The following is a 23,486-nucleotide window of genomic DNA, read 5'->3' as shown; positions in this document are numbered from 1 at the left end:
ACAGACAGAATGACAGTATACCAGACCCACACACACACACACGCACACACACAGACACACACAGACACACAGAAGCACACTCACACATATAAAATTTTATCACTATGTTTTGCACAAATAAATTAAAAAATTCAATAAGCTTTTGTAACCATAGAGTTATATTAGACATGTTCTAACTTTTAAATACCTTATTAAAATTTATTTTTATAGCCAGTATTAACAGATAGATAATTTAAAAAAAATTAATAACTGTTTGACTGTTCATCCAAGAAATCCTATTAATATAACAGCAAAATCTTTTTTCTGTACTTCAAAGATAATTATGTTTATACACTGAGGTCTTTCTTATATTGGCAGATGTCTAATGAAAACAAAGCACACACATCAGCACACACACATAGTATACACAGTAAACACATAGGGCACACATGTATCACACACCAGTACTCAAGCAAACACATAGGGGACACACACACACAGCACACAAGAACACACATACACACACATGCACACACTCACCACAAAGATACACATAGTTTGGGTAAGTCTATTAAGTGCTCTGAAACTTCTGAGAATACATTTATTACATTGTGTACACTAGCCTCTTATAATTTCAGCAATAACCGAAGTCTTCTTTTAAGTATTTTCAGTTATTATTTTTTTTAACTAAATGCACATGGTTATTAACAGAAATACCAAGATAATCGACATCCTACATGCCTATTACGAAAGGGACATAGTAACATGTGATGATTTTGGATTCAAGCAGTGGACACACTCTTCTGCTTTGAAAATGCAGCCACAGTCACAATGCTGATGTAGTTTGTGGGACTCCCTGTGCTTCCAAGACTGGCCTGTAACACATGACCCTCCTGGCTCAGCTTCCTCGATGGTGGGGTTTCATAAGAACATCTTGTAATGAGGGTGTACAGATGACTTGGCCTATGGTGAGGCATATATTAGTACCATTCCCATTTTATGATAACGAACAGACACAAATATATGGATATACAAATAATGCTCTTCTGTTTTTAAGTTACAGTTTTTTTTAAAGGAATATCCAATTCAAACTGTAATGTTTAAGAGAAATTATAACTTAATGCCCAGTAAAAGAATATGGGTCAACAGAAACAGTAGTTAAATATTTACAAAGTATTTTTTGTTTCCAATTTGGATTCCATTCTGCTTTTGGGTCTCTTACCCATTTTCCTTTCACTCTAGTGAAGAGACTCCAGGAGTATGTTATATTCTCCTTGACACCCATGTGCCACTTTCTGGATTCTGAAACACTTCAATAGCCGAATTACTGGACAAATAGGAACAAGGGATTGTTCTACCAGTCAGAGCATGTGCAAACTGTATGAGTCAGTGGGGAAGTCAGTCTCAATGTAACTGTTTCTATAGACATTATCAGGCAGGTCAATGTCAAAGTTGGAACAGGAAGCCAGGGCTCTCTGAACCTAGCCAGTGAAGGCTCAGCCTGCTGCCCTAGCCACTTCCTGTCTGTTCTCGTTATAGGAGGCCTAGGCGTAATGACCATATGCTGAGGGGACAGATAAGGCGATGTCATGTGACTGGGGATCACAAAACCTTCCAGCATCAAGACATGTTGCCCAACAGTTGAGGCAATAATTGATTCTCCTTTACCTTAATGTGACTCTTAGGTATCAGTAAGTACCACACTTCTGGGCTTCTGGGTGAGAATGTTTTTATTCTTTTCTTTCGTGTGTGTGTGTGTGTGTGTGTGTGTGTGTGTGTGTGTCTACATGAGCATGCATGTTCACGTGTGTGTAGGTCCATCTGTGTGCACGTGTGTGCAAACCTGAAGTTGACATTGGGCATCTTCCTTGCTCTTTCCTGTCCCCTACATTTGTTTCTCCAGGTTCTCTTACTGAACCCAGGGTTTGCCAATTTCTTCTAGCCTAGATAACTAGCTTAACTTAGGGATCCTGTCCTTACCTCCCAAGTGTTAGAATTCCAGGGTGCTACCAAGCCTGCCTGACTTTTTATGTGAGCTCTGGGGAACTGAACTCTGGTTCTCACCCTTGTGCAATAAACCCTTTGTCCACTGAGCCATCTTCACCACCCATGGTATGGGATTTTGTAGCAAGAGGCACCAACACATTGAATCTTTACTGTTTTCCAAGCCATGTTCTAGGTGCTGTACAATGTATTACTTAATTCAAACTTGTAACTATAACTACCCCATGAGAATTACTTTTTAAAAGAACCTTATTGTACCAGTGAGGAAGCCAGGGTCCAGGGAGTTGCCAGACATGATAATAAAACCAGAGACTTAATTGCAGACAGTCCACCTCAGACGTGAAATTCAGGCATTAGAGGACGGTTCACTCAAAGGATGGTGTGCGGTAGGAGGGAGGATAATGCTTTCCAAAGACAGAGGAGGGCTGGAAGATAGATCGGTTGATAAAAATGGCTGCCTTTGCAAGCCCAAGGACCTGAGTTCAACCCCTAGAACCCACCTAAGAGCAGAGGGGAGTGGCTCACACTTGCATGTAATCCCAGAGTGAAGGAGGCAGATATAACTAGGGCCTGCTGGTCAACCATCCTAGCCTACTTGATAAGCTCCAGAGGCCATAAGAGACCCTGCTTCCAAAATAAATAAACTAACAAACAAACAAATAAATAAATAAATAAATAAATGAGAGAAAAAGGTGGATGGTGCCTGAAGAACAGGCAAGGTTGTCCTTGACAGACATGTGTACACACACACACACACACACACACACACACACACGCTCAATGGAAAGTGTCTTCAGATTCTAGCTAATACAAGTTGTCCCCAGGTGATTTTGAGACCAGACAAATGAAATATCAGCATAGCCAACCGGCAATCCCCAGCTAAGCATCCTTGTGTGGTGAGCTGGCCTTGCATACCTGTCAGCCTGGGTGGAAAGGCAGAGTACCACCTTGGCAGCACTGTTCCCACTCAGACTGCCTCCCCGGAAGTCTGAGGTCCGGCCCCGGCTACATTCCCGAACCAGCTCCTGGATGGAGCGTGGCTGGACCACAGGGGCTGTGCTCAGGGAGGGGCCCTGCTCCAGGATCTGCTCCTGAGATAAGTCCTCACACTCAAGGTCCCCAAGGAGGCCAGAGCTCCCAGATGTCTTCTGTGGCTGACGGATGGTCAGAGGGGGCTGGGAGGTACCGTCGCTGAAGTGGGTGTGCTCCAATGTGCCCACATACTCACATACCCTGGAAAGAGCCAGACAAACAGGAAGTGAGCGCTGTAGCCCAGCACTGCAGCCCAGCACTGCCTGCTCTATCCATCCCATGGTGAGAGAAAAGTAAATCCAGCTAAAGCTGGAACGAACCCCCGTTTTTCTCCGTTTCTCTTACGGTATTTGGCACTGCCGTTTCCTTACTATGTATGTGTTGTGAAAATCCACTCTGCCAATGACCTGGGGGTATCTGGCCTGATAGAGTTGTGGTTTTCCTGGGTATATGACTACTTAAAACTGAGGAGGGGGCATGGGCTCTCACTCTCTTGGAGTGTTTGGAGACCAGAGGGCTGGTTCCATTCACTGCCCCCAGCCCCCAGGCAGAACAGAGGTTGACAACGGCTGTTCACTTTGTTCTGTATCCGAGAGTGTATTTCTCCCCATTTTACATCCTCATAAATCCTTGATACCCTTTGACAGACTCTGGTGGACTTGCTTCTCATTCATGTTACTACTTAGAGACACAAAATTTGTTTCGAGTTGGACCAATCTTGGCATGGGTGAGAGGGATTCCTCAGATTCTCTCACCCATCACTCTCCTGGGGAAAAAGACAGGCAATGGGGCCCTGTTCCCTGCTTCTGTGTTGTCTAGCTTACTGTTTTCCTAGACTGCTTACTTGAGAAGTTCCCCTGTGGAATCCCCTCTTTCTCTCTGTACTATGTTCTGATTAGGAGCTGAGAAGCACTTCCTTATGACGGGACCCCACAGCCAGCATGCCCATGAAGGACAGGCTCTCTCGACACAGTAGAGCTCTATCCAGCTATGACGTGTCTGAAGCTGCTGGCTGCATATATCTCATGTCCAAGTACGGCTTGGGGCTGAGGGGCATCCCTGAGCAAGGCAGCAACAGAAGAGACATGTGCAGCTGCCAACTCCAAAGTGCCTATGCCTAACTGAATTTGGGATTAAGATGCTTAATCTAGTTGTGGCCCAAGGGCATTCTGGGTAAACCACTCTGGTGTTCTGTAATCTGGGATTTGTTGAACTCAGGCACCACCCGAGTCTCCTCCCTTTGTCTCCTTGTAAGACCAATGCAGACTATCTGGTCACCCACTTCTCTACCAGACCCCTTTTTGCTCCAAGCTGCTTCATCCTGTTCCTTGCCCACGCTCTTCTCAAGTTGGTTGGGTTTAGAACCCTTGGATAATCCCAACGTGTTTCTTTTAGGAACTCAGCCAGCACTTGCGGCTTTTTTTAGTTTTGGTGACGTGAACCTGAACTCAGATCTTGCTGGCCTCCAACCGCTCTCCTCCCATGGCTGATGTGCTCACAAGGCATTTTGGTGTGATGCCTCAGGTGATGCCTGGTGAAGGCCCAGATGAGCACAAATGAGCAGGGCTTCTGCGCCCTTCCTTTGCTCTAGTGCCGATGTTTAGGGAGACATGCTTCTTATCTTGGACTTAAGAGGTGGAGTCTGGAGTTGTCATCTTGCTTTTTATTTTATAGGTGCTGACTGGGAGAACCTTCACTTCAGAGCCACAAGACTTAGAGTGAGTCTTTGCAGTGATCTTTTGCAGAGATGTGCTATTATGTTCTTATTTTTCCATGTCTAGTTAAACTAGATGTCTTTAATGAGTTATTGTACAGAATGAGGTGTGTTATCCAAGGTCTTTTTTTAAAACATATCAAAGACATTAATGAACACACATTATTTGGATTATTGACACCTGAGCACATTTTAGACTCCGATTCATTTAAACTGCATGGCTGTCTTTCATCACTTAAGAATCCAGCTTTTTCTTCCTTGGTGTAATATAATACATCTGCCTCCCACAGCAGTGTCAACAGATAAATCACAATCCCCTGAATCCAGTTCTGCCATCCTGTTCTCCAAATACACATACATCCAGCGGGTCCTTATCTCCTATCCTCCTGTGTCCCACTTGGAGTGTGTCTGAACGGTGAATGCTCACATTGTACTGAGATGCTGGCAGACCCTGTGGTCTATACCCTCTCTACCACCCCAGGCTTCCCAAGGGTGGGGAATCCCATCATGCACCTGAACACATGTGGCCAGCAGTCCGGGTTGTGGCTTCCCATCTCCAGGCCTACGCTGAGGATGGCATCCATGCACAAGACGTGGGCCGTGTGCAGCCACACCCCCTGCACCTTCCCCATCTGCTCCAGTTTCTGCTCCACCTTCAGCTTCACTGTGTGCCAGAGAGACATTTGTGAAAATAGCCATTGAGCGAGGGAGACAGACAGGGGGAAGGGCAGGATGGAAATGAAAGAGTGTGTCATCATGCAAGGGCAAAGGGAAGCAATACACTTCGCTGGCTGCAAGTGCCGTTCAGCAGGTCCCCATGGTTCACATGCAAACTACTGGTTGGACAAGTCCCCATTCACAGGTGACCCCTGCACTGTGGCGCTAACATCAGATGGATCCTGAGTGAGGGACTGTTCCTCCCAGCACACCCATGGGCCTGGGGGAGACACAGCAGTGTGGGAGGGCTTCATGTGCTAACTCCAGCTATACCATCTGTGTCTAGACCCTCATCCTCCCGTATGCCCTCAAATTCATAATATCAAGGAATTCTCGGCAGTCCACAAGTCTCTCTGAGCTTGTTTAATATTATTTATGCCTTTCTTACAATGGTCATCTCAAAAGCCATGCCTGTGCATTTGGAGCACAAGCAGGACTTCTTTTCAAGTGAAAATCATGATGTCATTTTACCCCGAGTCCACACTTGTATCTGTGAGTTTTAAAGAATGCTTTTGTGAAATATAACGGAGTGGCCATAACTGAGGAAGGATGTAAACATTGGCTTAGCATGCCAGTTAGGCTAAAAGAGAAGGCCAAATGGCAGTGCCATCCTTCAAGAAAGCTGTCCTGTCACCAGATCTGGTGGGATAAACCAAGTGATAGTTTTCTCTGTTCCTTAGTTCTAGCCTATCTTCAAGGGACTCGGCCATTTTCATGTTACAAGGAGGAGGTTATTTTGAGGAAAACACTATTGGCCTCATTAATGTGAAACCGATTTTATTTCATATTTTCTTATGATAAGAACATTTTTAGCTTTGTAAGTATGTTGTGCTTTAGGAACTGTATATGTAAGAATTAAACATTTACAAAGACGTATTTTATGTGTATGGGTGTTTTGCCTGTGTGTATATATGTGCAGATGTGCATACTGGCTCCCTCAGAGGTTGAAAGGGGATGCCAGAACCATATAGATGGGTGTGAGCCACCATGTGGGATGCTGGAAACATAACCTGGGTCCTCTGGAAAAGCAGCCAGTGCCCCTAACAGCTGAGTCATCTCTCCAGACTCAAGAATTATCTTTTTAAAGATTAATTTTATTTGGGTATGTGTGTCTCTGTGAGTGTACGCACACACATGTGTGTAGGCATGCATACCTCTGCATGTTCAGAGACCTGAATTAGGGTGTTGGATCCCTGAGAACTAAAGCTGAAGTTCTTTGTATTGTGCCTGGCTGGTATGGGGGTGCTGGGATCTGAGAATTCTTGTCCTTCTGATCGGCACTTTTAATGGCTGAGCCATCTCTCCAGACCCTGGGATTTATATTTTTGAGGTAAGTTCTTGCCATGTAGCTGAAACTGGCCTCACATTTGTGATCCTCTCACTTCAAATGCTTGAGTTCTGGCACACAGATGTACACTACCACAGTGTCTGAATGTGAAGATCGTTGTGTAATTGACAGATACACAATACTTCAGTAAACTTTGATTCCTCCTTTCCTCAGATCTAGAAGAACTACTTTGCTTGTTAACAGGTTTCTCAATATTACTCACGTTTGTGGAATAGTGACCTAAATTGTTTGTTTCTGCTAACAATACACACTGCTGTGATGAGCTCTTTTACATATCCACGGAGAACATCAGCATCATTTAGATTATGCTTGCCTTTTTCCTTCAGCCTGCTGCCTGCCTTGTATCTTCCACAGCTGTTAGGAAACACATTTTCATTTCCTTGTGCCTGGAAGCTCATCAGCTTCACTGACCCTTCCCTGTGTCCTCAAAGCTCAGGTTTTCCTGAGTGACGTTTCTCTGGAGCCCCTTTTATGGATCCTATTTGATTTTCACCCTCAGGACAATGGCCAACTTGCCATCCCTGCTGTAACCCGAGGGGTCTCCCATGAGCACTAGTAGCCTGGTGACGAACCAGGAGGTGGCTCAGCCAGGTGGGACCCTGGCACTCTTGCTAGCAGCCAACTGTACTTTCCCATCTCTAGTAGCCAGTATGACTTTCTTGTTGAGAAAGAGACACTGTTGGCATGCTAGGGAGGTTCCCTCACCCTAAACAGACTCAAGCCTGTGGCCCAGTGGGGCTCCTGACTAGTGACAATCACCTTCTGTGCATCACACATAGAATGGGGACCAGTCTCCAGTGGTCTAGGTGGATGTGTGCATAGCACAATGAAGGCACCAGGAAGATCTTGCCTGAAGGTGTTGTTACCTTGTGCTATGGCATCACCAGGCTCCTGGACTTCCCTTTCTTCTTTCTCTTCCTGGACACAGGAGGCGGCTGCCATCTGGGCAAGAGCTGAAGCGCAATTAGCAGCGACCCCTTCAGAAGAGACAAACAGCTACCCCTTAACTGAGTATGTTCTGCAGAGACATACTGGAAGACCCCTCCCACATAAGGACTTCCCAGGTGAGTTCTGCAGGGACATTCCCTCAGGCCAAGGCTCAGGGTTCCCCACAGGTACCTAGCGCACAGCTCAGCCGTGCGGCTTTCCGAAGCCCATCGAGGCTCATGCAGATGGCATCCCGTTCCTTCTGGTTCTGCTCTTTGATGCCCTCAGCTCCTAGGATGAAGGCCAGCCCCTTAGAGCTTCCTGCCATTCGGCCAGTCAAGGGGGTTGACAGCGTGTCAATCAGGTTCTTCCAGCAGCCAACCAAAATATAACGTGCAAAGGCCACACCTGTAAGAGGAGTGAGGCAGGCATGACCCAGGTCACTTTCTAGAGACAAAAAGAATGACAAAGGGTCTGGGGTGCTCCAGGCCTCAGATGGGCATCTTTGACTAGCATGAAATTCCATAACAGGAAATACAATGTGTTAGAGTGTGTTGGGTCAGGTTTCACACAGTGGTCATGAATAATGAATGAGACACATCACAATCTCAGCTGGGCTATTTTCATTAGCCACCTCCCCCCTCCCCCCACAAGACAAAGTCATCATTTATTTAAGCCACCATGTAGCAGTTTGATTTCTGGTAACGCAGGTAATGTGTGTTTATGTTAAACTCAAGGTTGACCGTCTTACCTGCTACTGTGGAATCATCAATTCTCCTGCTCTGGGTGAAAGGCGACTCCACGGAAGCAGATGCCATCAGCTGGCCCCCAATGGCACTGCTCTCTAAGCCATCAATATCTGCCAATTCAAAGAGGAAAGTCATCCAAGTCTTCCCTTTTGGCAGGCCAATCAAAAACAAACAATGGCCACCATACTATTCCTATCTTTACAGGAAAAATCTGTTGTATCTCTCATACGAGCTATAGAACCACTTTCCTGAGGACATTATAAATGTTGCTTTATTCCCTCAGTCGGCTTTCTTTCGTTTTCAAGGCATTCTTTTGTATGCTGTTGTATGTATGCTAAACTCTGGCTCTGCCATTGTCATAAAGTATTCACTGTTTTTCATCTTTGGATTGTGGTCTTACTCAAAATCATGGCTTCATCACTAATCCTATGTATAGAGCACCACTTCTCAAGTGCTAGATTAAAAAGAATATACAATCAAGCCAGGCCAGTCTTTCTCTTCCAGAGCTGTTTCACGAGAACTAAGTAGAAGGAGCCTCTTTGGTCAGGTACTTTCCATTCTAATTTGAAATCTACTGATGATAATACTTTACAATTTTCAAACTGTTTCAGTTCATATATTTTTCATCAGATTGTGCCCAACTACTCCAACCAGGAAGTGGGGGTTGTTTGCTTTTCCATTTCACAGGTAAAAAACTTAAGAATTGGGAGCAGGAGAAGGTATCATTTCTGGGTGTTTGGACTAAGATCCAGGTGTAAAGTAGGTAGATTTCCAAAGTCAATGAGGCTAGCAAAGGGCAGAATTGGATTCAGTATTTGTGTTTTCTGATTGCAGACTAGGCCTCTCTACAACACCTTGCCCCAGTTCAACGTGGGGTCTAAAACTTCCTCCTTCAAATTTTTGTGAGAATGAACTCCCACCTACAAAAATAGTCTGACAAACTCCTTCATATTCTGGCAGGAAGGGACTGGTCTGGGGTTGAAAATCTGGGTTTCTGCCAGGTGGCGGTGGCACATGCCTTTAGTCCCAGCACTTGGGAGGCAGAACCAGGCGAATCTCTGTGAATTTGAGGCCAGCCTGGTCTATAGAGCAAGATCCAGAACCGGCACCAAAACTACACAGAGAAACACTTTCTTGAAAAACCAAAATAAATAAATAAATAAATAAATAAATAAAATTATAAAAATGAAAAATAAAAAAAACCCAAACAAGAAAATCTGGGTTTCTGCTTCTCTCTGAATAAAGAGACCTTTTAGGCCTGAGACAGGTACTTTGTTCTCTGAGCCAATTCCTTCACTATAAAAGGAGCTCGCAATGGCAAGCAACACATGAATTTGGATACAACTGATAGAGTCAAATGAAACACTGTGGAGTGTATGGGAAAGGGGGATGGGATAAATTTCTTCTCAATTGGAACTTCACCCTTGCTTGAGTAGGAAATGATGTCAATGCATAGTGTGAAAAAGTTTCGTTTCATATTGGATTCTTACAAAATGTCATGAAGCAACACATCAGAAGGTCATTGTGGTGGTTCAATTGAAAATGGCCCCATAGGGAGTAACACTATTAGGAGGTGTGGCCTTGTTGGAGGAAGTGTGTCACTCTGGTAGTGGGCTTTGAGGTCTTATATACTCAAGCTATGCCCAGTGTGGGACAGTTCGCTTCCTTTTGCCTGTGGATCAAGATGTAGAATTCTCAGATCCTTCTCCAGTCTGCCTGCATGCCGCCATGCTTCTCACCATCATGATAATGGACTAAACTTCTGAAACTGCAAGCCAGCCTCAGTTAAATGTTTTCCTGTATAAGAGTTTCTCTGGTCATGGTGTCTCTTCACAGCAATAGAAAAACCAAACTAAGACAGTCATGAAAGGTATAAATTTATGTAGCTGCTACTATAGAAATAGGCCAGTTTTCTGTAATCAATTTGGCTTTCAATCAATGACCTAATGACATTTACCAGAAATGACCATTTTATACAGGTTATAATAGTTCCCATGTACTGGGCACAAGATGAATGAACTCAGCAACCTGAAATTTCTTTAAGTATAAAGTTTTCCATTTCTATGAATGGTTTGGCATGTTACAAGGAGTGGCTGATGGTGGGACGGTTGGTCGTGCCTCTCCTGGTACACAATGGGAGGACCAGAAAGTTCCCACCACCTCACCTGTTGGTTCACATCTGGAATTTGCTATAAAGTTTCATGGACTACTAATCATTTTCATTTGTTATCAGTGTTTGCTTGTATATATAGATATGGACGAAGTGCATGTCATGCCTGGTGCTGCTGGAGGACACAAAAAGGCACTGGATCCCCTGCAACTGAAAAGATGGTTGTGAGCTGCCATGTGGGTTCTGGGAGCAGAACCTGGGTCATCTGCAAGAGCAATAAATGCCGAGCCATTGATCCAGCTCTCACAGAATCTTATTTTTGTCTAATTATTCTGAAAAGGCTACATATCGCTATCATTATCCTAGAAATAAATAACTATCCTAAGGACAGAGCAATTGAGCTTATTCTTACATTTACAGCTGATTAGCAGTAATGATGGATGAATACAGTTACTGTGGATAGTCAGCTATTCCTTTCACATCTATTGAATGACTCTTTTTATTAAACTTTGGGTAAGAGATTCATAGAGATTGCATTTGGCAGAAACCTGGTATTTAAGATCCTCAGCTGAATTCTAAGGCACTTACACACTCCAGGCAACACTCTCTACCCTAATGAAGGGTGTTTGTGGAAACAGATGGAAACCAAGCATTACTTATAGTAAATTAAATGACTGTCTCTTACAAATAGGAATGATTGTTTAGTGTGTGTTTGTTTGTGTACATGTTCATGTGTGCTTATGTGTGTGTATGCACATATGTGTAGAGGTGAGAAATTGATGTTAGCTGTCTTCCTCGGTTCCTCTTTATTTTATTTTTTGAGACAGAGTCTCCCACTGAAACTGGAGCTCTCTGATCCAGCTACACTGGCTGCCAGCAAATGCCAGAGATCCACTGTATCCACCTCCCCAGTGCCGGAGTTATAGATGCTTACAACTATGCCTGATTTTTTTATGTAGGTGCTAGGGATCAAACATAGGTCCTTGAGACGGTTAAACCTTCTCTCCAGATCCCATGAATGATTATTTTTCAAGTGGTACAAATAGAACCATGATTAATAAAGTCAAGCTGGTCCCTTGTCTCATGACGCTGATCCTCAAGATGTGGCGTCTAGTCTTGTATCAGTTCCATCGTTATTCTAGAAGAAAGATCCCAGATTCAGGAAAGTGCCAGTACTCTGCTCTCCAAGGAGGGCCCTCATTGCTCTCTCTACCTGGTCCCTAACTAAATAGCACCTCACCTCCAAATTCCTGATTGTTGGTTTCCACAATCTGTGGGCAGCTGTCTACTTTGTCACCTTTATAAAAGCCTCAGTGTCACTGGGCAGTGGTGGCGCACGCCTTTAATCCCAGCACTCAGGAGGCAGAGGCAGGCAGATCTTTGTGAGTTTGAGGCCAGCCTGGTCTACCGAGCGAGATCCAGGAAAGGCACAAAGCTACACAGAGAAACCCTGTCTCAAATAAAAAAAAAAAAAAAACAAAAAAAAACAAGCCTCAGTGTCAACCATGGACACCATGGCTTACTTTTAATCAATAGATCCAACCTCCCAGATATGCTATCCAGATTTATCCTGCCCTGACCCTCTGTAGTAAACAGCTTTGAGAGGCAGGAGACACAACACAAAGGCATCTTGTGGAGGACCATGCCCTTCTATGTCCCATGAGCTAGAGCTATGAGAGGACAATTCAGATTAGAAGTCAATCTGGGAACACAGAACTAATTAAAAAACAAAAAGGCTTGAAGGTTTAATGTATCAGGGTTTCTGATGAACATATCAAGGCTTTGAACATTGTTAGTAGCCACAAAAAAAAAATTCCATAAATATCTGCTCTTGCTAAAAATCACCCACCCCTAGATACTAAACATATTATTCTCAACATGTTCGCTTGAAATTTCTAGTAGTTAAAGAGGACATTAAAGCTTTTGACACTGGAGACAAGGATGCTGGGAAAACCAATGTTTGCCATTCATTTATATTCTGGGACAGCCGGGAAAGGAAGGCTGACAGGAAATGGGAAGGAGGCCAAGTATAAAATCAGTTGCTTCATATTCCAAGTGGCCAGATCCCAGGAGTACTGAATGATGTGGGGTCTCAATTAACACGTGAGAGCTTCCAGGAATAACTCTGGGCCTGTGTCCAGAAAATATAAGTCCATCAATGGGCCCACAGCATCACTCCAACAGCTGAGGGTGTTCAGTCAGCCCGATCTAATGGTGACAGTGGACACAACAGGCTCCCCACGACAGAGGGGGAGCAAATGCTTGTGAAGTGTGTTCATGATGCTATCCTGCAACTGTCCTCCAAAGCCTGTTCATGCATCATGGCATTTCTAAAAGGCCACAGAACATCAGCTCCCCCGCTCCTGAGCACCCCATGACCTTGGCATGAGCCACTGACCAGTGAGCATGGTGATGAGGGGAAGGCTGTTGTCCTCAGGGCTGCCCCAGTAGCCAGCTTCACCCAGCATGTTTCTGTCGAGCACCTGGTGGTACAGCTCCTCAATCCAGGCCTGGGAGAAGACCATCAGCACGCCACTGGTCTGCACCTGTTTCATGAACTCTTTCTGCAGAGAGGCCATGGAAGGGGACCAAATACACAGCCCTGTGAATGAACAGGTTGCCAAACTACCCCCCCTCTCACTGAACCAGAGCTTTTCATGGTGGGTAAGAGTGACAGGGAGAAAAGCTGGGGTGCAGAAGCCCCAGCTTTACACAGTTGTCTTATTTGTGTGACATCATCTGACAGCTTGCAGAAGGACCACGATGCTGCATTTTACATTCTTGTTATCACCTGCATGGCTATTTCCCACAGTTTCTTCTTCTTGCTGTCCCAACAGCTGCAGGAGGGATAGAGTAAGCTCTGGAAGGAGAGTATGTACCCAACTGAGACTTGACCTACACTCTCATAAAGTCATCAATTAACCTTGGGAGGGAACATGTTATTCAAGAAAGAAGTGATGATTGATTTCTTTCTGCTGACCCATGATATAGACTCATAAACTGACATCAAGAAAGTGGCTTCTTTAGCCAAGGGAGCCAACCAAAGGATAGTCAACCCCATCCTCACTACACACCTTCCAAAAAGTATTTTATTAAAGCCATGAGTAATCACTGAGCAAATTTCACAGCTATACTCTCCACCCTCCAGACCTGCACACGCATGGGTATTGCAGAGCAATGGGGGGAAACAGAACACACTGGCCTGTTTCTCCCTCCAGACCTGACACTCAGCTGCACAGTGGCAGCCCATCCAGGGGCGGGGGGGGGGGGAAGCCCATGCCAGAGCTTATGCTCACCATCATGCCTGGTGCCAGGGTTGGCCGCTTCCGGTAGTAGTCGCCATGGGAGAGCTTGAGGTTGAGCAGTAGGGCACAGTGTGCCGCGGTGTACAAGCTGTCTGCATTCATCAGCATCTGGAAGCTCAGGCTGCTCCCTCCATCAAAGCCAGGAGAGTGCATCATGCCTACAGGAAGGAATAGAGACACCCGTGGGGCTACTACAGTGTGCCAGGACCTGAAGAGTCTGATGATTCCAGCGACAGACACACCATTGTGCAGAACACTGTTCTATAGCACTCATTACCAGCCAGGATGCTCACAGACCAGAAGCATACTACAGTGTATGAGGCAGGGAATGTATTCAGGAGTCTATCTGCTTACAACAGAATCTTGAGCTGTTAATCAGCAGCAATGACTTGGGTAAAGCCCTTTGAGCCCTCTATTACTTTCTTCTGTCTCAAACTTTCTAGCTATTTTTCATGACAACGTAGTACCAGCCAACTGCATCTCCCTCTCTTTCAGCTCTCAGTCTGCTTGCTATGTCTTCCCCCTCTCACCTAACCTGCCTCCAGGCCCGTGTGTCATCTATGCCCCTCCCCAGAATGGTCTCCCAGACCTCTTATGAGTTCCCCTTTTGATTCTTTTAGGTCTCAAGTTTCTCAGAGACCTTTCAAGTCCATAGCTTCCTTCCAAGGCACAGTAACTGCTTTCTCTTCTGTACTTTGTATTGTTTTAATGCCATTTATTCTTCCTAACATTATATTAATAGATACTTTACATAGGGGTAGGGGTAGGGATGTGTGTGTGTGTGTGTGTGTGTGGTGTGTATAGGTGGTGTGCTAGGGACTGAAGCTAGGGTCTCACACATGCCAGATTAATGCTTTAGATAAGCAATATCTATAGACTTTGGAAACAGGTCTCATTATGTTGCTTAGGCTGGTGTCATATTTGATCCTCCTGACTCAGCCTCCCAGGCACTGAGATTACAGGCAACGGCCACTGTGCCAACTACACATTTGTTTACTGTCTTCTCTCAGCATTTTAGTGCAAGATCTGAGAGAAGATATGGCTATTAGTTTTGTTCATTAGAGAATCTTTCACCTACTATAGTGCCTGTCACAGAGCAGGTTCTTATAAGTCATTTGACGCACAAATAGGAATTTTCATGAGAACCAACTGTAGTCATTCACCTAAGGTACCCAAGGCAGCACTTAACGTAAAAATAAGAATGTATGGAGCCAGGTGTGGTGCCACATGTGTGTGTCTCAGCACTCAGGTGGCTAGGCAAGGTCAGTGTCGGTTTCACAATGAATCTGAGGCAAACTTGGGCAATATAAAGCTCTTGTTTAAAGAAAAAAGTAAAAGTTGCCAGGCAGTGGTGGTGCACGCCTGTAATCCCAGCACTCGGGAGGCAGAGGCAGGTGGATCTCTGTGAGTTCGAGGCCAGCCTGGTCTACAGAGCTAGTCCAGGACAGGCTCCAAAGCTACAGAGAAATCCTGTCTTGAAAAACCAAAAAAAAAAAAAAAAAAAAGAAAAAAAAATAAAGTGAAAGTCAATATGTTCCTCCAATATCTAAAGACAAACTGGGCATGGCGATACACACCTTTAATCTCAGCACTCAGTAGGCAGAGGCAGGAGGATCTCTGTGAGTTCATTCCAGGCCAGCCAGGGCTATACTGTGAGACATTGTCTCATAAAACCAACCAACCTAAAAACAAACAAAAAAGCTAAACCCAAAATGATTGTAAGAATTAGCCATTCGACGCAGCATTCTATGTTCTGAAGAGCTGAAAGCAGAATTTGAGCATGTATCAATGCTAATTGCAGAATTATTCACAATAGCAGAAAGGGGAAAAACAACCACATGCAAGGGACACACAGGTCATCAACTGTGGAGAACACATCAAATTGAATATTACTCTGTGCTCTAACACAGATGAACCTTGAGAAGATTCTGGTAAGTATAATAAGCTTGATGAAAATGACAATTTATACAATCTGCTTATACGTACTCCCTATAATGGATAAGTTCACAGAGATGGTAGATTAACTGGGATTGGAGGAGGAATGATGTCTACTTAGGATGATGAAAAGTTCTAGAAATGGTGCTGAGGGTTATACAATACTGTGGATATAATTTGTGATACTGACTTGTACCCTTAAAATGATTAAAATGCCAATGTTAATACTATATTATTATATATAAGCTGCCCTTAGAGCATGTGTGGTCGGACTTCTTTGCTTGGTGGCTTTCTCACTTAACCTGAGAACAGCCAAGGAGCCGTGCAAATGAAAATCCTACTAAGTATGAAATATCATATCTACCAAGTTCACTTTGTTATCTTTAATTAATGTGTATACATGTCTGTGTATACAGTGTATTATGTATGTATAAATGCATGTGCATATGAGTGCGTGTGTGTGTGTGTGTGTGTGTGTGTGAGAGAGAGAGAGAGAGAGAGAGAGAGAGAGAGAGAGAGAGAGGGAGAGAGGGAGAGAGGGAGAGAGGGAGAGAGGGAGAGAGGGAGAGAGGAGAGAGGGAGAGAGGGAGAGAGGGAGAGAGGGAGGGGTGGGGAAGACATCAGGTGTCATGCTCAGTAAGCCTCAGTACCCCTCCTGTTTTCATACCCTCTCCCCCCACTGTGGTTACAGGTATACAGGTGGCCACAGGCAGCTTTTTACCTGAATGCTGAGGATTTGAACTCGGGTCCTCATTCTTGCACAGCAAGTACTCTTATTCTGCAAGTCATCTCCTCAGCCCAGAGGTGAATTAAAAACTGAAAGTCAGGCCTGAAAGAGGGATCTGAATAGTGCATTCTTGGTGAGGATATCCACAAGGCTTCTCAGCCCTGATGACCCATGGGAGCCCCCAGCATTCTTGAGGTGTCTGACGGTTTGATTGCAATTCTCTGAAAGAGAGAGGGTCCCTAAAATCCATTTCTTCTCATAATGAAGAAGAAAATGCCATTCAGAATTTGCCATTTAACTGATAAAATGAAAAGGGACATTTAAGTTTATGTCCGGGGGTGGGTGGGTAGGAATAATCTGTTAGTGGCTTGATCTTAGCCATCAGCATTAGACAGCTGTTTTACACCAGTTACTAACTTGGCTGGGGATATGTTCTGGAAAACTGAGCACATGCTCAAGATGTTGAACGTGAAAGAGGTTGTGGTTGAATCTGCTGCTGTGGGAGCCATGCCGTTAGCAGAGATGTAACAAAGCCTGAGGGTGCTGCTGATAGCTCTGCTTATGTCTGAGACAATTTGCTGAACTTAGTAGTGGTTGCCAGCAGTGGCCTGCCACCTGTGTGCAGGTTCATTTCTGCAATCACAAACAACTGACACATCTGAGTATAAGACAAAATGAAGACTGCTCTATCTACTTAAGGAAAAGAGCCATTTTCCTGCTATACCAGATGTATTCTCTGGTGACATGAGTCACAAAGAAAACAACACACTGGCTGGACTTCATGAAGTACTTCTGTTGTGTATAACCAATTCCTTCTCGTAAGTTATTTCTTTTGACTATGCTCAATCTTTTTCAACAAGGAAAGTGCATGTGTGACATTGATCGATTTGCCTAAAGTTATACAGATAGGAATGGGCATTCTGTGCAGTGCCATGCTGCTAATGTGAGCCGACCGTACTGCACACAGATTCCCTACTGTGTGGCAGGCAGGTTCTATGCAGTTTTCTGATTGGCCTTGTTGCTGTATTACCTATTTTGCAATGATAAACTAAAGAAGTATGACCGTTTGCATATGCTAGCCACAGTGCTTGTATGTGCCAGATTTCAATAACTACCATTCATCTTGCCATCTGTAATGAAGATGTCCTTTACTGTCGGGAACAGGGGCATGGACCACCTGCTTGACTGGTTACCAGTGAACGACTGGATGCAAAATTATCACAACAGAACTCCAGAAGTCCTTTCCATGAGATAGTGCACCATTTCCATTAAAAATCAGTATTAAATACCCGGTTTAAAACACTTAATAGTTTTATAGACTATAAAAAATTAAGAACGATAAATCCTCCTCTTCTAAGCCTCAATGATACTCCTACCAGCAGTACTCTCTTTCTCATGTACACAGGAATATAGTTACTAATAAGAACAGACCATGTACTTTGTACTGCAAGGTGATGCTTCCTACAGTATATTGGAGACATCTCTAGCAATCTGAGGATAGGCGTCCTCAGGCAAGACTGGCTAAGTGACTAATTCAGTTAAGAGAGCAGAGGTCAGGGCAGGGGAGAAAAAAGATTTGAAGCTTTTAATGTCTAAACAAATAATTAAATATCTGTGGGTGGAAGCATGGGGTGGGGGGGTATCAACTCAAAATAACAGTGTATGAAAACGCCATGAAGAAATTAGATACTTGGTAAGATGATTAAAAAAAAATAAAAACAGTTAACAAAAAATACTTGAATAGAGGTACCTTTCTGTGGTGTGAAAAGAAGCTTCCAGAAGCCATTGTTACTAAATGAAAATCCCAGTGCAGAAAGTAGACTGTCTTGCTATGAGTATTGGCCAAAGAAGTCTCAGAGGTCTCCTGAACAATACGAGCAGGTGTCCCCACTGTGAGCTGCTCATTAGAACTAGAGGGTAAGGCCCTACTGTTGAAGCCGCTATAGAAACTGGTCTCAGTACCTGGAGAAATCAAGCTGTAGCCTGGCTTCTTCCCTGCCGAGGAGCCTCATGGTGCTGAACTGATCTCCTAAGTGCTCTTCAGGGTGCTGCTGGGGGAGACCATGGGGAGTAAGCCAGGAAGCAGTACTTCTCCATGTTTCCTGTTCCAGTTTCTGCTTTGGGTTCTTGCCCTGACTTCCCTTCATGGAGGAACTGTAAGCTATGAGGTAGAATAATCTTTTTCCTCCTGAGGTTGATTTTAGTCAAGTTTATCAAAACTGTAGAAACCTAAGACAACACGCCTGTTGCGGGCTGGAACTCAGACTGAGCTTGCCAATGTTCGGTCATAGAAAGGGAGGTTCTCACCGGGTCTCACCCCTCCCTGAGGGTTTATATAATGACTGGAGGCAGGGAAGAGGGTAATCTTCTTCAGTGGTCTAGCTACTGGTAAGGTGCCCATAATCCTGGAAACAAATCTTTGCCCATTCCCCCATACACATCCTTAAGGAAATTCATTGTGTCATTACCATTCCCACCCATTCCTACCCCACCCCCACCAACAAGAAATGAATAAAGAAAGAAAGAAAGAGGAAAAAGAAAGTGGGAGGAGATTAGGGGTGAAGGAGATCAGTGGGAAGGCAATAAGAGGGGGTATAAAAGGGTGGATATAATAAAAACACATTATATACATGTATGGAAATGCCATGTCATAATGAAGCCCATTGCTACACATAATTAATATATGATAATAAAAACATTGCAAAGTCAGTTATCTGGCTCAAGACTCAGGTTGTCTTTACTGACCAACTCATCTCCCTGGTCCATGGCATAATTATTATTTCAAACAGAAGCCTGTATATATATAACTTTACCATTTTCCAGAGACTCAATCATTACCACAACCAGCAACAGTGTTGGGCTCTGACACACAGCTCTTCTGGGCCACCAATAACTGATGGACTATCTCCCTTGGTACCAAGGACAGCCAGTCAGAGAGCAGTCCAGGCTGTGGGGCTTTATTCTACATCATAAACCTCCACCTACAAGTCTTCTAGTCCTTTACTCTCTTTAATGGAGGAAACTCTAGGTTTCACTAACATGGTTCTCAGCTTGTGGGTCATGATCCCTTTGGGGTTGCATATCAGATAATTTATATTACAATTTATAATAGTAGCAAAATGACAGTTATGAAGTAGCAAGAAAAATGATTGTATGGTTGGGGGTCACCACAACATGAGGAACTGTATTAAAGGGTCCCAGCATTAGGAAGGTTGAAAACCACTGCATTAAGACCATAAGCAAGAAGATTATTGCCTATGAAGGCACAAAGCTCTAAATGTTCTTGTTGCCTATATGGTAAAAGACAGTCTACAAACCTGAGCAGAAAGTGGAGGCAAAGTTCTGAAGGGCAGAGTCCACCTCTTCCACACTGGACAGGGCTAGGAGCCGGGGAAGGAGGCCCTCGAGGGATTGCACAAACAGCCGTGCACTGTGCTGGTCAGCCTCCTGGTTCTTCAGCAGCTTGAGAGACAGAGCAGCCGTTCGCAGGGACCGATGGCCCATGTAGTCCCGAGGGGTCTGCTCTTCATCAGCCAGTGAACAGTTGTCCGACCCAATGTCTGACACATCCGACCTACCCGAGTCCTTTTCTGCTGCCATGGAATACTGATCACAGGAATCAAATTCTGTCCTCGACAGGTCTTGGTCATCGACACTGAAGTTGCTCTCGCTGTACCTGGATCCATAGGACCTCATCCTGCAGTCTACTGACAGGAAGTTAGTGATGTCAGGGTAAGGGACTGTGTGGCTTCTCTGAACTACATCAGGCTGGTCGATGGCCTCAGGTTCTGACACTTTGCTCATGGTCTCCTTGCCTTCCTGAATGGCTGGTGACTTGAGCCCGTTCTTGTGGTCCTCTGGTGTTGTCTGACCTAATTCTCCCTCCAAGGTAGTCTGGCCAGTGTCTGTGGTCACACTGATGCTGATGTCTGGGCTCCTCTCATTGCCTGACTCCCATGGCGTGTGCTCCGAAGACAGCACTCGCCGCTGCCAGCGGAAGTCAGCCTCGTTGATCTCCATGGAGTCGCGGCTTGGCTCGGCCCCATCCCTCAGCTCTTCAAGCCGCAGAAGCAGGAGCTGTACTTGTCTCTCATTCAAGCCCTTCCCCTGGCTGAGTTCATCCAGGGCCCCGAGCAAGGTGCAGACGCAGGACACAGCAGCGTAACAGGCTTCAATGCCACCTTTGATGCAAGCTTCCGTCATGCCATCCATGATGCTAAACAGTGTTCAAGATAGAAAACGGCACCCAGGCGTGAAAGATCAAGAAATGCCTCTACATACTCAAGCATTATTATCCTGGCCAACTGCATAGTATTCAAAAGAAATAGTCTAACTTGCATAACATCAAGGGTCTAGACAATACATAACACAAACATGCTCGGACAGGGAAAAACTCCAGGTAAAATTCCCCACCTAAAGCCATACATAGTCCTCTTGGTTGACTAGCTTTTCTGGGTACAACCAAAAATCCAGAAGGAAATGTATCATTTTATTCAAGGACAGACATTGCAAATTTTATTTTTGTATTATGTTCTGACCTTCAAATAGGACAGTTGCTGTGGCTAAGAGTCATGAAGACGTTTCCATGTAAACATATTTTTACCAGGTATATGCCAATGTGATTATTGCAGACCTTAGAATATTAAGTTTTCTATGGAGGCTACCACAACAGAATGCTACAGCTCATACTGTAAATCGAAAAGTTCTTCCCTTAAATAATGCCAGTTTTAAGCCAATCTGGCAAGTTAGGAGTACTATAAATTGAGATGTTTTATGTGGCTTGTGGGTAAATAATGAAATATGCACATTTCATTTAATGTAGACTCATCAAAATTTCATGAATTTGGGGTTAAGAGGGAGAAAGTGTTCAGAGAAGTTGGGCACTTCAAGGTAGAAAATAGCACCTAGACAGGAAAGATCAAGAAATTCTTCCAAATATATATAAGAGTTATTACTTGGCCAACTGCACAGTATTCAAGAGATAGTCTAACTTGTATAACACCAAGGGATCTAGACAATAAATGATACAAACATGCTCAGGGTGGGAAAAATGCCAAGCAAAGTTCCCACATGCCCTCAATCAATATTGAGTGTTGGCCAATCAATATAGACCCAAAAGGAAAATGAACATACAGTTTGAGAAGATCCAAGTGAGACTTTCTTTTGGAAATGGATCTTTTCCTTGGTTCTGACTCAGTAGAGCTTGGTCCTGCCAAGTCATACAGACGCTGTGGGCTTCCAAGTATCTTTAGGAAAAAGGAAAAAAAAAAAAGAATAGAAAAGTGAGTATCACAAAAATCAAAACATAAAATACACCAAGTTTTAAAATCATGAGAGCATATAAACAATGTGCGTTTCTTTAGTGAAGGACACAAATCAGGAGAAATGATTTCTAGGTTGAGGATCTTTTCTTAGAAATGCTTAGAATCAGAAGACTCTCTGATTTGGGATTTTATTTTTATTTTTCAATCGTACATAGGCAATGAGGTATTTTCCAGGGTGATTCCTGTGGTTGTCATGTCACGTTTGAATGAGAGATCATCCATAGTCTTGGGCATTTAGATTCTTGGTTCTAAATGGTGGCACTGTTTAGGTAGGTTTAGAAGAGGTGGCTTGCTGGAGGAAGTATGTCCCTGGGGGGTGGGTGTTGCAAAAGTGATGTCTCGTCCCCAGTACCCTGCCCCTTCCTGCCTGCAGTCGGAGCTGTGACCTCTCAGCTCTTCCCTACACTGTGACTTTTCTGTTTACCGCCACAATCCCCTCCATGATGGACTCTTATCCTCTGAAACTGTAAGTCTGAATAACTTCTTCTGTAAATTTTCCTGGTCATGGTGTTTTATCACAGCAATCGAGAAGTAACTAATACAGGACCCAGGTTAAATAGCAAATTCATTTCACAGTCACCTTGCATTCTTAGCCTGAAGGCAATGTTACATGATATTTTTAAAACTTCAGTGCATGAGGACTTTGTAGCATGGCATTTTCTACTTGTGGCATTATGGTGATACTGAAGAAACTTCTGCACTTCAGACTAATGATGTTAAATGTACATTTTAATAAAATGAACTGAGGCTACAAAATACTAGGAAGCTATAAAACAAAATGTACTGTTACAACCATAGTCACCAGGCTGTACAATGGCTCTCTAGACCTTCTAAACACTAAGTCACTTAGCCTGCATCTCTCCACCCTCCATCACTGCATCCCCTGGTGACCACCATTCTATAAATGGGATCGAGTGGTACTTTCTGTACCTAGCTTATTTCTCAGGCTAATTCATCCATGTGGTTGCCAAGGATACACTTTCCTTCTTTCCTAGAATAAATCATTATTCCATCAATACTCTTTTGACTAGATTTAATTTATATCTTCTGCGGCCCTAGTCACGGCATGCTGTGACAGTACATTGGAGATGACAGTCTGTGAAATGACTGTAAGCCAAGCAGCCCCTGTTAGGCGATAGGCCACCAATTCCCAGTTGATGTGCTTGCTCTTCCAGTGATTTTCTTCCAGTTCTCTGGTTTTGCAGTTCCTTCAGAGAGAGAGCTGCAGAGATGGGGATGATATGTTGAGACTCCTTATTCTTCTTTGCAAGTCATGCTTTTCTTCCCTCCATTTTTCAGATAAATGCAGAAAACACAACTACACGTAACAAGATATTCTCTTTTGCAGGGATGGGGTCAATAAGGTGAGGTAACATGGATAGTTCTATGGAAAGTTATTGGAAGATTATGGAGTTGGTACATCAACTCATGAAACTTTTCTTGGGTATCTGGCAGATCCACGTGATTAACTCCCAGGAGGGCAGGTTCTGTTTGCAGGATGCTCCTCTTGGTACACTTCTGACACTTTTGCACAGGGTCAAAGGCACTGAGTGTGGGAAGAAAGCTGAGGTCCAAAAAACAACTAAAAGTGGCTATCTGGTTCTTCCTCCCTGCT

At 44.1% G+C, this 23,486-nt stretch overlaps 1 protein-coding gene across 1 annotated transcript in view; it reads right to left on the bottom strand.

Annotated features, from left to right (window-relative positions):
* Arfgef3 (ARFGEF family member 3) overlaps positions 1 to 23,486 on the bottom strand; it is a 158,438-nt gene that overhangs the window by 37,209 nt on the left and 97,743 nt on the right. Inside the window, exons 11-19 of the mRNA XM_036168548.1 lie at positions 21,681 to 21,793; positions 19,865 to 20,763; positions 13,877 to 14,043; positions 12,979 to 13,144; positions 8,473 to 8,580; positions 7,914 to 8,129; positions 7,661 to 7,771; positions 5,243 to 5,393; positions 2,899 to 3,216 (exon numbers count right to left, since the gene is read on the bottom strand). Of these exons, the coding sequence (XP_036024441.1) occupies positions 2,899 to 3,216; positions 5,243 to 5,393; positions 7,661 to 7,771; positions 7,914 to 8,129; positions 8,473 to 8,580; positions 12,979 to 13,144; positions 13,877 to 14,043; positions 19,865 to 20,763; positions 21,681 to 21,793 (2,249 nt within the window). The remainder of the gene's footprint in view (positions 1 to 2,898; positions 3,217 to 5,242; positions 5,394 to 7,660; positions 7,772 to 7,913; positions 8,130 to 8,472; positions 8,581 to 12,978; positions 13,145 to 13,876; positions 14,044 to 19,864; positions 20,764 to 21,680; positions 21,794 to 23,486) is intronic.

This window comes from Onychomys torridus, chromosome 19 (genome assembly GCF_903995425.1).
Source record: "Onychomys torridus chromosome 19, mOncTor1.1, whole genome shotgun sequence".
NCBI classification, from domain to species: domain Eukaryota; kingdom Metazoa; phylum Chordata; class Mammalia; order Rodentia; family Cricetidae; genus Onychomys; species Onychomys torridus.
The sequence above is the reverse complement of the archived record's forward strand: the minus strand, read 5'-3'. Positions and strand labels throughout refer to the sequence as shown.